Source organism: Trachemys scripta, chromosome 11 (genome assembly GCF_013100865.1).
Source record: "Trachemys scripta elegans isolate TJP31775 chromosome 11, CAS_Tse_1.0, whole genome shotgun sequence".
In the NCBI taxonomy this organism is placed as follows: domain Eukaryota; kingdom Metazoa; phylum Chordata; order Testudines; family Emydidae; genus Trachemys; species Trachemys scripta.
Window position 1 is genome coordinate 44,180,487 of NC_048308.1, and position 14,429 is coordinate 44,194,915.

Here is a 14,429-nt window from a genome sequence, read left to right on the forward strand (position 1 = left end):
AATGAAAGACAATTATAACGCAATAAATATCTACATAAGGACAATTCAAATACTTATATTATATTATATATATATATTTCTAAATAGTTTTTAAAAACAGAATCATTTCTAGGTATTTGAATTATAGTTACATATAGAGAAATACACACACAGTGTACAGGTCATAATGACTAAGAGAAACATCACTTCCCAAGTTCAGTAACTAAATCTGTGAAGTAGGATGGATAGGTTAACAAACATGAGAAATCGGAATGTGTTAATACCCTATCTCACCTGCACAAACAATCTTTTTACTTCTTTCAGTGGCCAGAAGCATACAATTCTTCTTTTGTTCATGGTAGCATACATAACATACTAATGTAATCCGAAATTATAAAATACTGCTTATTTTCAATAATTCATTGAAAACTCAGAGGCATTAAAATAAGTTATAGATAACATCTTTTAATTTACAGTGGTGCTAATAATAATAATAGATGTGTAAATACTATAAATGTTACAAGGCACTGGTTTTGTCTTTTAAACATGACTGTCACAGTTATAGGGCTAACTGCACCGCTGATCTTTTTCTTGTACGCACATAGGAAACAACACAAAACAATGAGACAAAAAGAATATATAATATTCATGAATTATTACAGGCAGCCCCCATGTTCTTCACAATGACATGATTTCTATTTGTTACTCTTTCTTATTAAGGCTATCCTGTGACACAAGTCAGTATTACCTATTTTAAGAAAGACTCCACTTGTGCCAATTATTGTGCCAGATTCTGCCACCGTTACTCACATGCTGTAGTACCTTGGCTCCGGCAGGCAATCCCATGTAGTCTCAATGGGGTTATTTGAGAAGCAAAATACTAATCTAGATGAAAAGGATCACCAAATCTGGCCATTGCTAAACACATCCACATATTAACACTCACTTAAAGTTACACATAAGAACTAGAAAATGAAATTGATCAGACAGACTACAAATGAAAGCATAACTGTTAAATCTATGTTTATAAGCCAAACTGGGCACAATTCAAAAAGTAAATAAATAGTATAAATAATGAAAAATAAATTAGATTTTTAAATACTCTCAAAATTTTCTGGGCAAACAGGTGTTGGAATATAAGGGGTATGCTTCTGCTTTGGGCCAGATAGCTCAAAGACATTTAGCAGTTCATCTTATTTAGTTCAGGAAATAATTTTTCCCATAATGCATTTGCCACATTCTGTTGCACACTACTTTGATATATCTTGTGGTGTCACAGGCCTAAATATTCTTCAGGTCACTGATTTGAGTGTTATTCAGCATATGGATGCAGCCGATAAGTAGAGGAGGCATTCTATTGCTTCAAGTAAAGTAGTAAATAATTTGAGTGTCAAAAACTGGTGGGCAAGAGTCTTGTGACATGAACTAAAATATCTTTGCCTCTCAAAGAAGCTGGCTGCAGCTTTGGAATGGACGGCTAAAACATTCAGGGATTGGAAGGAGATGGGGCCTGGAAAAGGGCTTTATGATCCGACACTGAAGGTGGTCCATGTGCTCTTAACAGAAGGTTTGCTATGGGGACTCCCTGGGTCTGTGTGAATCTTTGGAAGCCTTATTGTGATTTAGTAGGGACTAAATGGCAGTAACTTTGAGTTACGTTTAGTAAGGCTTGCCTTAAAACCAAAATGCCGAGAGTTAAATTCCACTTTCATATATATTGATGTAAATCCTGAATAACTCCATTGAAGACTAGGTAGGCTGCACGTACACCAAGACAGCTGAGCTCAAAATTTTGCTCTATGCATTTTTATTGGTAAGTGGCAGAGATACCCACAAAGTGGCAGAGATAAGATATAACTGAAAATGCAGGAAAAAAAAAGTGTGGCTTCAGAAGAATAACAGAACTCTAACTGGGTATAGTCATATCTCGAAAGAGATCAAAACTTCACTGCTGCATCGGCTATTCTGAAATCTAAACACAACATTAACACCCTTTATTTCTGCTCTCTCTGATGTATACGCCTTTGCACTTCAGAGTAGAATTAAATATTATATGTAAATAAATATCTAACAACTCATGTATAAATCAGCTATGCGAGATAGTTTAAATAAGGCGCTGAATACTCTTGCCATTGGATTACTCATATGGATAAAATTAAGCTCTTGCTTAAGTTCTTTGCTGGATGAGGGACAGAGCAGGACCTTGCAGGATCAAGCCATAAATGCGTGTCAGTGTTTATTAATTGCCAGAAATATAATAAAACAAGGCTAAAACCCATTTCAAAAGAGCTAATCCTGACTCTATGCAAACACTTGAGGGATATACCAAGGCATAAAACCCTACTACCAGCAATCCTTTGCATGAAGGTACTTAATCATTGTTTCTGTAGTAGGTAATTAAACTCCCACCTGCTGTGGCTATAGAGGAGAATGCTTTTGTCTGTAAAAGTACTGCTGTGGCTAGTGTCTTTTTTCGGTTTCTTAAACAGCTATTAAGCAATTTTACAAAGCAATGTATGTGAATGTTAATAGAAGTTTCTCCAGATAAACATAATTTAATAATAAAAATATGGGCATTAGCATTCTCCAATGTTAGGCAAAATTTTAAGAATAAAATTGATGTAAAAGTTTGTTCAGAGGACGTTACTTAAACTTCTGCATGCATGCATCTTCTGTTGTATTCTTGCAACCATATCCAAAAATTCAGCCAGTTTTATAATGATAAACTCTTCGGAAAACAAAATACATCCTACTATAAATACTGAAGTTGTATTCTCTCAACTTTGACACTTTTCCTCATCGCATAGTTTTTTCTTACTTATGTCTTTATTTTTAAACCAGGATCCACCTCATCCCCATCAAACAAGAAAGGAAATTCTGGCTAAAAAATTGCCCACATAAAAACCATTAAATCTCCATGACACAAAAGGTTGGCACATATTTCTTTTCTGCATGTTAATGGCAGTCCTTGGTTGTTTGTCTGATCTTATTTTTTGTTGTTGTAAGAAATCAAGTTCTGAAGACTTATGTTGCATTCATTACTGCCTTAATCTTCCATAGGATGATATAAAGCCAGAACTCCTGCAAGCACTCTAATGTGAACCCTGTAAGTGGGTTCTCACCCCCACATAAGATTCAGCAAATTCATAGCTGTATTTTTTGTTTGTTTATAGAAAAAGCCTCTGTTTGCTGGGCACTTTCTGGACATTCAGGAAGGTCAGCTTGCTAGGAGGAACTCACAACCTAAGGACAAGGTGAAGGAGGTCATATCCTGGAATCCACGTGGCTACAACTACACCGCATAGCCTAAGAACAGACAGACAAGGAAAACAATTTTTTTTTAATATATAAATCATCAAGAACCACTTTGTTTAGACAATAATTAGATCCTATTGAGCTACTCTATGGGAGTCTGTGAAGGGCTCCAATGGGAACAAACAGTCATCAGGTGCAATATTCTTACCAGTTTTCATTGACACCTGTCTAACCTGAAATATTTTTCTCCGAAATCCATGAGGGAGAAAAGACTTGCATGCATTTTCCATGCTTTTGTCATAGTTCAGACTGGATATAAGAAAACAAAGCTAAGCATGTACAGCAGGCTAGGACTAGTAGCATCACCAGGGCATAATCACCATATCAGTACCAAGGTTTAGTATTAGTGTGAGAAATTGAGCACCCTACCAAGCCCTAGGGTGGGGTGGGAGATGTCCTGGTTAAAGCTGATTTAAATGTAAGCCTAAATCCAAGTACCAAAAGGGAAAGAATCATTCATCTTGTAAGGCTGAAAACAAACCTAACTCTAGCTGTCCAAAAGCTAAATCCAGCCGCTGGGACTTATATCTATCTGCCCTGTCTTGCTCAGGAAGAGAATTTTGGGGAGTAGGTTCCTCAAGATAGTTTTCCTTTCGGCTCAAGGTCCAGAATCCTCTCCCTAATTTCCCAAGGTTATTAGCTACCGTTTCTTCAGTTCCCTGCTCTCACTAGGAACATTGCCTCCCTTTTGCTTTAGATACAGGGGATAGGTTTTGTTGGGGAATTGCTGGGGACTGCCCCGGTGAAGCAAGGGCTGCTGCTTTCTTTCCTAATGATGGAAGCTGCAGCCATTCAGAGTGAGCAAAAAGATGATCCCTAGATACAGTGCACAAAGAACTCTGGCAAGAAACACAACATAGTGCCTTTTCACTACTTTGATTTAGATTTTGCATTGCTATCACCCTAGCTGAAGTAGATGCAATGTGGTAGTTGCTAGCCAGCCACCAGAACTGCCTGTCTGTACATCTCACTTACCTACAGAAGGAAAGAAAATGTAACTGAAGAGAAGATAGTTGCTGAGCTACAGATCCATGGGAAGAGAGGGCAATTCTTATGATTCCATAGGCTGTCATTCTGCCTGTCTCTGCCTCCCTCCCACCAGGCCACAGAAGTTACCTTTTCTAATCCAATTTTTGGTTAAAGAGATTGCAAAATGTAAAAATAGACCTTTGAAGTAATTTTCAGCTACACTTTTTTTAATTTAGAGGGTTTAGCAATTCATATGTTTTTGGTTTTTGTCTTCCCATACATTTTAAAATCCTTCCATTAATTAAGAAAAACAAATTCTCATGAAGGGGAAAAATTTGACAGAAAATGGAAGTCTTGTATAGGTAGAACTATCTGGGGTAGTTTTGTAGAGGTTGCCTCACACCAACATGCCTCAGCCACAAATTAGAAGGGACTCCCTGTGTTGGTTAGGTTTGGAAGAGGTAGAACAGTTCTGGAAGTACTATTGAGGCATAATTTAAACCTTCTTGTATGGATCACTGGAAAAAGTAAAAGAAAATACAAATTCAAAATAAGGCTGTAAAAACAGCCATTAGACTTCCATGCTATATAGCACTACAGTGTTTACACAGGGCCTGATCCTATTCCCACTCACGTCAAAAACAGTACTACTGACTTCAAAAGGTGACAGGATTGGGTCCATATAATTTCTATTAATATGGTCAGAAAACATATTTCCATTCTTAGATTAAACTTAATTTGAGTCACTTTTTAGGAGTTTTAAGGAAAAAAATTTCAAATTTAACATTTATTTAAGAGAAAAGTATTGAACTTCACATTAGAAACCATTTGTATGAATAAATCTATGAGTTTAAAGCACAGCAGCTCTGTCATTCTTGCAAATACAGAAGGTTGACATTTAAGAGAAAATGATCTGAGAAGCCTTTAATGTTTATTTGGGGTGGGGGATTAAGCCTGCACAAGAGAGTTATGGATTATTATATATTCAATAATCAATAAAGAATATGAAAATTAAAATTACTAGGATAATTTTTGAAAACAAAAGAAATAATCATATTAGAGGCGCCAAGTTTTAGAACAGAACTAATCTATTTGGTCCAAATACGTACCTGAAAACAGGGTAATAAATTTAATACAACCTAAAATTTTACCAGCAGGCATTCTATAAATTAACTAAAATTGTACCTACGGGAGCTTTCAAAGGGGGTAGTTCAAAGCACTCTAGGGAACTTTTAGTGCATGGCAGCAGGGTCCATGGGACAGTTGGCCAGTACAGGGTAGACTTACACCCCAGCTTGTTGTGAACTAAGTGCTTGTTTAGACAAGCCCTATGTGATTATTATTAGACAGCTCACAGTAAAAAGCAAAACTAATAATACCAAACTTACCCATCAAATGTGTGGAGTTCACATTCCTTAAGCACTGAGAGAGCATGTCCTTCATATTCAGTTACTATGAAAGAGATTTTAATAATTAAAATACTGAAAGTTTTAAGAACTAACTTCAAACAACTTATTTTTATCACTCTCATATGAACATAAAGTCATAATAAGTCAGAATTTATTTTTGCTTATATTTTGATAATTAAATGCATTAAAAGTATTAAATGGCTTGCAAGTTTAACAACTTTATAAACAAAAAGGTCAAAATCATACTCGATTACAGAAATTATTTGGTGGTATCTGATACAGTTTCTAATTTAAAGCTGGTGTTTTCAAATTCATAGGATGAGCAATATTTGTTCATAGGTCAAAAATACAAGTTTCTGTAATGGCACAGTTGGCATATTATCGGAAAAGTTTAAGCCTATCATCATCAGATAGAAGTAAATTATCTAAATACTAACCACATTCAATTGGCCATGTTAGAATATGCAAGCTGCTTAACTAAAAATCTGAGTTAAACATAGAAATATGAAATAAAATCAAATACCAGATTTATAACACAATATAACACAATATAATAGAATATAACACAAGGAGCAAGGTGGCACAAGTATACACCAGAGACTGGTAGCCTCTGGAGGAAATGAATCTGTCACTCTACATTGCCGTCTCTGTGATTGTTGATGCCCTGTGTAGTACTGAAAATGCCAATGAAGACAGGATAAACTGGCATACTACAGATGGCACAAAGCATCATAACCACATTTAGCATTTTCAAGGGCAGCTTTGCCAGAAGAGACAGCCCAGCTGCATCCACCCATCAAAGATTTCTGCTGACTGACATGACACTTGCAGATGGATTTTCTGTGTAAGAATGTGCATCATGATATGCAAGATTACATTAATCTTTCATGCTCGTCTGTCCTGGTGCTAGTAAAGTTCAAGCTTTTCCTCCAATGTTTCTGGATATTGTTAAAAATATTAATTTTGGTGTCTAAAATAATGATTCCATATCCTGTAGTATTATCTACCCCAACATTATATTCTAATATTTCTACTGACCACTCAGATGCTGCTGACATGAATGGAAAGCTTTGAATTAATAAGTACATTGAATATTTGTACTCTTCAATATTTATTTAATTTGAAAGAGATATAGAAAGCGATGTAATTTGCAGTCATTAATTACATATTACAATATATTTTTCGTATTCATTACAATAACAGAATGAACATCAGCAGAGAACTATCATTCAGCATTGCTAATGAATTTCCACAGTAATAAGTTCCTGTAATTATAAACTAGGTTAGCATACAAGGGGAGAATTTGAAGCAGCATGCTATCTTGAAATCAAAGTTAGTGAATTAAAATTTTGCTGCTGAAGCATATATTGTTGCATGACCACAAACAGTTTTTTAGCATTTTTTACAATATTAGCTTCATAGAGAAGTATTCTTAGGTGGATAAAAAGCTTAATATTAAGGCACTGGTGCATTCAGCTTCTTTGTTCTTTCAGATGGGAATTTAAATCCCCTCAACAACAGCTATAGTACATGAAAAATAAAAGCAACTTAACATAACACAGTTGGCAAATACATTGCTTTTGATGTGAAGATATAAAAAAGGCTCAAATATTATATCATTAGTATTTCACTGTCATAAAAAAATCATCCTCTGCAACCACATGATTAATAATGGGGCTACACCAGAACTTCTTAAATGAACATGGCAACTTTTAGACAACTTATTATGACACTACTGGGAAAAAAATAAAAATGGTACGCTTGCTATGGTAAATTAGATTTTTTCTTTTGATTTGTTCAAATGTACTCACAGGCCTCTTGGTGTAATATACATCCATTTACAATGAAATCAACTCACAAAGAGCTTATACAAAACACACACAACTCAATACATTCAAGCCACCTCTTTCAGTCAAACATATGGATGAACAAAAAGACCATGAAGCACACACTGAAGAATGAGAAATTTTGTTTATTGTTAAGCCAGTGAGGGAAGTGAATTTCAGAGCTAACATCCTCTTTGAGAACACAGTTCTCTTTTCCCCTCTAGGGTTCAAATCAGAGAACAATATGCAAACCCTGCTGGTCTCAACTCTCGCAATAATGCATTAGGAGGAGAGTTTCCAAGATACCTAAAAGCTTAATCAAAGCAAAACAGCAGAGGTAGGTGGCATCTATTTTGAGCTCTTCTGGGAAAGGGATCAGGTATCCGGTGTTTCCAGCAGAAATCCAAGGACAAGGCACAGAACTGCTTTCCTAATGGATACAACTCTAAACAGGAGGTATAACCAAAGAATAAGGTCCAAGGCCGGCACAGAGAAGCTTGTCTAAAGACTATACAAGCAAATTAGAGCTGGCCAGAGAAAGTTTGCTTCATTTCAGAATGAAAGTCAAAAATTCCAACGTTCTTTGCAAAAGGGAATGGAACCCCAAGTCAGGAGCAGTTCATGAAACATTTAGGTTTCGACAAACCAGCAAATTCCAAGGCAAAAATGTTTCATCTGACTTTTTTGACCTTATGGAAATGGTTTAAGATTTAAAGAGGCAGTGTACCTAGAAAAGAATACCTAATCACTATCAAGAACCAAAAGCTGCGAAACACTGTTCATAAAGAAACTACACATGCCTCTGAACTCATTAGCGGTCATGTGACAGTGCTCTTCTTCAGTGAACCTTACTAAGAGTGCATCTGAGCAAACTAATCACTGGATCAGGCAGCAAAACCTAGATTTGGTGCCTGACGGCTCCCCAACGTTCAGCTCTTATTTCAAAGCCACATATTCATAGCTACCAGAGCCCCATATCTCAAGTAACCCACAAGAAACTAAGGGTTCAAGGATAATCCCTACAATGAAGATAAAGACAAAAGGACAGTGAGCAAATCGTTTTGGCCTTTCAATATGTGGGACAGTTCAGCATGACATGTATAAATACTAGTTCCTTAGCCACAGACTAAGCTCAATAGGATTACAACTGCTAATGTAGAGCAACAGATTAACTGGTGCTAATACTTGGAGAAAAAAGCTAAAGTCCTCTGATAAACTTTATTTACTTTATAATCAATAAAAAGTGTAAGTTTTCAGCTGTATTGGACTCTCAGCTAGCCCAGTGGGGGCCTAAGAAGGCCCCCTCCCCTCCCAACACATACTTGGCATGGCAACTAAAAGGGGCTTGAGCTGCTTGGGGCCCTAAGCAATTGCTTTGTCTGCTTATGCCTAGCGCTGGCTCGGACTCTCAGTACGCAAGTTTCTTACTATGTAATTTTATACAAGCCCTAGCAACGTGTTATTTTACAGTTTGCTTTGCAGCTAAATGGGATAACAATGTATCAGTTTTAAATGATTTGACACTAGAATGCTAACCTTTCCCAGAAAAGGCAGATAAAGAAAAGAGTAAGATAATGAGCAGTGGTACATGTTACATTGCAATTTACTCATTTACCTATATCACATTCTCAAGCATGTGTGTGATATAGTAGGGAAGAGGTTGAGTATCTCTCTCTCACACACAGTCAGATTCCTAAAAATACATCACTATATAAAATATATTACTACAAAATTTTAATTAAATGTAATCTCTGGTGTGCTTCATAATATATGGAAGAAAAACACTAATTTAATATTAGTATTATAAATAGCAAGGCATAAAATATCCAAATTTCTGAGGAAAGTTTTGTATTATCATTTTCCACCAGCAAAAATTTTGAATATCTACAGGTACAGGAATTGCCAGCTACCTTCTTATATTCTGTTCTATATATAACAACTCTCTACAACCATTCTGAAAAGATTATTAAAATATTTTTATTGTTTGGGGGTAGGAGAGAAAACAAATTATGTATAAAAATATTGTGTTTTTTACTATACTAACTAGCTACATTCTTATGTCACTTCAGAGGTTCACGTTCACTGTATGACACTTTTGAACAACGTGTTTTAAGTTTTGAAGATGAACGTATGTAGCTGTTAATTTATAATGAATGCAGACTGAATCCTTACAACAGAGGATTCTTTGAAGATTTCAGAAAACAATGTTTATTCTAAGTACCTAATATTACAGTATGTATGTGAACTATGGCACATAATAACCTTACTGCCCAACAAAATCCAAAGCCAATATTTGAAAGGACATCAACATTGCTATTAGTGAGGTACCTAAACTTCTAAAAAAAGAGTACAAGTGAACACTACCAAAACTTTTATTCATTCCCAATTAAAACTTCTAAATGTACAAATAAATGTGTATTTCTATACTAACATTTATAGAACTGTCATGTAATTTTCCCAGTTTACCTGTAGGAGGAGTGTTAGGCAGCTAATAAATATTGCAGTACCCTGGATATTGCCAAAGTAGAACTGCCTTCAGAATAATGTTTTTAGTTAGTTCAGACAGCATTTCATATAATAAAAAAAATGAGGAATAATTTAAAACTATTCTTTTGTTAATAAGAGAAACAGGTGGTTAATGTCATTACAATGGTGCTTAGTTTCATTTCCTATTAACTAACATATCTACAAAAGCTTTTGTATAAACTTAGCTATTGGCAGGTTATTTGGTTTATAGAAAAAAACTCCATTAGCTATTACACAAACAGTGTTAATAGACTAATGATAATATTACCCATTTAAAAAGTTAAAACATACCCTCTGTTTATTTCCATTTTTTAAAAAAGCAACCAAGGCAGAAACCAGCTAGATGAAAGATGGTTAGTCTTACTTGTGCACATTAAATGATTAAAAATGTTCATAGCGACTCTTCATTATTGTCATACCTTGTTATTTCAGTATATCTGTTACAGATTATACAAATGTTTAAATAATAACTAGAACTTGTATAAAGCTGGAGATTTTTTCCTTAAAATTTGAGACTAAGAAAAGTCCAAATGCTATTGTTAACTGACAAATTACCAGTATACAAGAAAATTAGTTTCTATTCATCTATGTGTGTTCCATGCCTCACCTCCTATTTCTTTAGTTGAACTTACATTACAAATAAAATTATTTTTAAAACAAACACAAATATTGGCACTAACATCATATACAAACCCAACCACATTATTATTCTATTATATTCTTTTGCCTAACTTTTGGGCCTGCTCCTATCATTCTTACATGTGCAATCTCAAGTGAAATCATGGGACTACTCACATGAGTAACCACTGCCTGATAAGGCCATCTGTCTGTATTTTGTCTCGTCTGGGAAGTGATCCTGTTTTTATTTACTTTAATAGAAGCAGGTTTGGGCCCTTAAATTGTAAGGTGCAGTAACCTGTAAGGTGCATAATCTTTGCTGCAGTAACCTGTCCTTTTACATGTGCATAAGGTATGAAACATATTAATAGTGACATATTAAAAAATAATTAATATCTGAAAATGTAAAATTGTTTGGGGTATGAACATTTTTAATCCCACCTGCCTGTAAATTTGCTCTCTTCTGACTGGAAGCACAGATTCTGGGTTTCTCTCTCTCCCTTCTAGAACAAATAGGCAGAAAAAAATGGCCAATCAGATTGATGGATTTTTACTCCCTGTAGCAATGACTTCTCTACATTCCCCATATGAAATGAAATAAATCCAGTTACGTTTTTGTATCTCCCTACTGTGGAAGAATAAAACATCTCCTTTCCTTTCAGGAACCAAATCCCTTTATAGCAGTATTTGTGCTGAATCAACCCACTCACAGAAAGCAAATTTACAAGTAGATAGGATTAAATTTGTCCTTCCATGCCCGGACCTTCAACACCATACATATTACGATCAAGATCCCAATATCTTAGAAGACTTCTGAGGAGGAAAGGAACAGGAAACATGACTGACAACTATTTTGGGGGAATAACAGGAACTTGTCTACTGTTTCCTCGCTTGTCTACTGTTGTAGTTCCTCTGAAGTTATGCTTACCAGCTTGTAATTGCCAGGATCACCTCTGGAGCCTTTTTTAAAAATTGGCATCCAGTCATCTACTACAGAAGCTGATTGAAATGATAGGTTACAGACTACAGTTAATAGTCCTGCAATTTCATATTTGAGTTTTTTCAGAGATCTTAGATGAATACCATCTGGTCCTGGTGACTTATTACTGTTTAATTTACCAATTTGTTCCAAAATTTCCTTATTTCCTTTATTATCACCTCCATCTGGGACAGTTTCTCAGATTTGTCACTAAAAAGAATGGTTCAGTTGTGAGAATCTCCCTCACATCCTCTGCAGTGAAGACTGATGCAAAGAATTCATTTAGCTCCTTTGCAATAGCTTTATCTTCCCTGAGTGCTCCTTTAGCACCTCAATTGTCCAGTGGCCTCACCGATTGTTTGGCAGGCTTCCTGCTTCTGATGTACTTTAAAAAAAATTGCAGTTAGATTTTGATTCTTTTTTTGGCCTGCCTAATTATACTTCTACATTTGACTTGCCAGAGTTTATGCTCCTTTTTATTTTCCTTGGTAGGATCCAACTTCAAATTTTTAAAGGATGCCTTTTTGCCTCTAACCACCTTTTTACGCTGTTCTTTAGCCATGGTGGCATTCTTTGATCTTCTTATTTTTAATTTTGGGCTGTTTTTTAAATTTGGGCTAAACGTTTAATTTGAGCCTCTGTTGTGGTTTCAATGCAGCTTGCAGGCATTTCACCTTTGTGACTGTTCCTTTTAATTTCTTTCTAGCTTCCTCATTTTTCTGTAGTTCCCCTTTGGTGGGCTTCTTTGGAATTTCCCCCACCCCCACCCCACAAAGATGTTAAAGTTAATTATAGTATGGTTTCTATTACTAAGTGGTTCATCTATATCCACCTCTTGGACCAGACCCTGTGCTCCACTTAAGACTAAATCTAGAATTCCAGGACTAGCTACTACAAGAAGCAGTCATTAATAGTGTCTAGAAACTTTATCTCAGCATCCCTAGAGCAGGTGTCCCTCAGCATCCCTAGCCCTCCAGACATATGTGACAGACAGTAGAAAAAGGAAAAAACTCGTTCTCCAAAGGTGAAATCTTGAAGTCAATGGTAAAACTCCCCAATTGTATTGTCTCCACACAGCCATGCTACAGAAGTCAAGTGCATAGTCAAAAAGTAAACTTATTGAGCAATAATTGGCAATTAGGAAGCAGGTGCAATTCTCTCAAGCCTTACATTCCATAGATCAAGGGTGTAACCTAGATTGTGAACTCTTGGGAAGAAGACCACTTTTTAATAAGTGCACAGAACCTCTACAATGGGGCCGAGATACTGATTGGAACCTCGGGTGCTATACAAATAATAAATACTTCTCTCACTAATAATTCTTAGTTCCTCTCTACTTTATAGAAAACGTATTTGTAGATGGATTTTGAAGTACTCGTGTACTGAAAAAAAATTCAAATCCTTTTTAGAAACTTAGTATAAAGAATCAAACTTCCTAGAGCCAATACAGGATCTAGTTACAAATTAATTTAACTGGTTCCAGCAAACCTTCCATTGATTTGGAGTGCTACTTTCTCTTGTAGCTCCAAGACCTCAGATAATTTATTCATCTAACTGGGTACAGCTACAAGCTATTCCATCCACTCTGTCTTGGAAGTCTTTGTGTCAGCTGGACAAGAAGAGGAAGCTTTAAGACAACTACAGCAAGGGATGAGCAGAGGGGTCGCTATGACTGGTTTCTCCTCTTCCTGCATCTAATTCTAGATCAGGTAGTACCTCCTTTCCAGAGGACTCAGATGGAGGAGGCTAAAGAATCGCTACAGGATCCTTCATCTTCTTTGGAGGAGATTTCCCAGGTGTAGGACACCTATGCCTCTTTTCACTACCTTTCACTAAGAGGCCACCGATGCAGAAGGCAGAGGATCATAGGGCCTCATAATCTACAATACTTACACAAAAATATATTATGTATCTGTACAAGGAGGCACCTGAAGAACCAAATATTTTCCTATATTATGAATCAGACTCCCAGGGATGTGGAACTGCAGCAGTATGGAATGAAATCAGCTTATCAGAGCTAAGAAGTCCACCACACTAAATTTGGATCCAGCAGCAACTGTATACATCCTGGATCCTTTGAGAAAAAGAGCTTGAGCCAGACCCTAGATTCCTAATAGTACCAACACACTCACCCACACTCTGCTGAGGGGAAGACAATTCCATAGAAAATATTTGAAGGAACTAGTTTGACAAACCCTCTGGGAGAAATAATTGAGGCTCTGCACAGATGACTGTTTCACATCATCCAACAGGGCTTCTATCAAGTCTCTGGAGACTGCTGGGTCAGGCAATTTGACTAGACAAGTCCAGTAAGCACCCCGGTGCAGACAAGTGATCTGACTGCATCCAAGAAACCCTATAATTCTGAAAACTCCTAGGATTTGGAGATGCTTACCCCGCTGGGATACAGCCAGATCAAATGGCGATATCTTGCCAGACTATGGCTTTTTCTCCCCTGTGGTCTCTTGGAACTAATGGCTGAAACTGTAAGTGGTTCTTTCCTTGACTTCATCCAAAGAACACTGATCCCTGAATGGAGTAATTTTCCTCAAGGAAGAAAAGGCACTTTTTATGCCTATCTGATGTGGTATATAATGCAGGGCAAAAAAAAAAGTCAAAATATTTGTTTAGATGTATGTGCATCATCTTGCACAACACCAAAAATGACCTAAATTTACCCCCAAAATTTTAGGAAACATTTGAAAAGTAAAAATAATAAAACAAACTTTTTGGCCTTTAAGCAAATACAACCTGCTCATTGGTGGGTGTCTATCCATTGGGCCAGGACTGGCAGGAATATGGAAATGT

At 36.2% G+C, this 14,429-nt stretch overlaps 1 protein-coding gene across 2 annotated transcripts in view; it reads right to left on the reverse strand.

The window, feature by feature from the left end:
* Positions 1 to 14,429, reverse strand: part of CERKL (ceramide kinase like) — a 108,871-nt gene that overhangs the window by 19,238 nt on the left and 75,204 nt on the right. For both annotated transcript variants that reach the window (XM_034786317.1, XM_034786316.1), the window contains exon 4: positions 5,652 to 5,715. In XM_034786317.1, the coding sequence (XP_034642208.1) occupies positions 5,652 to 5,715 (64 nt within the window). The remainder of the gene's footprint in view (positions 1 to 5,651; positions 5,716 to 14,429) is intronic.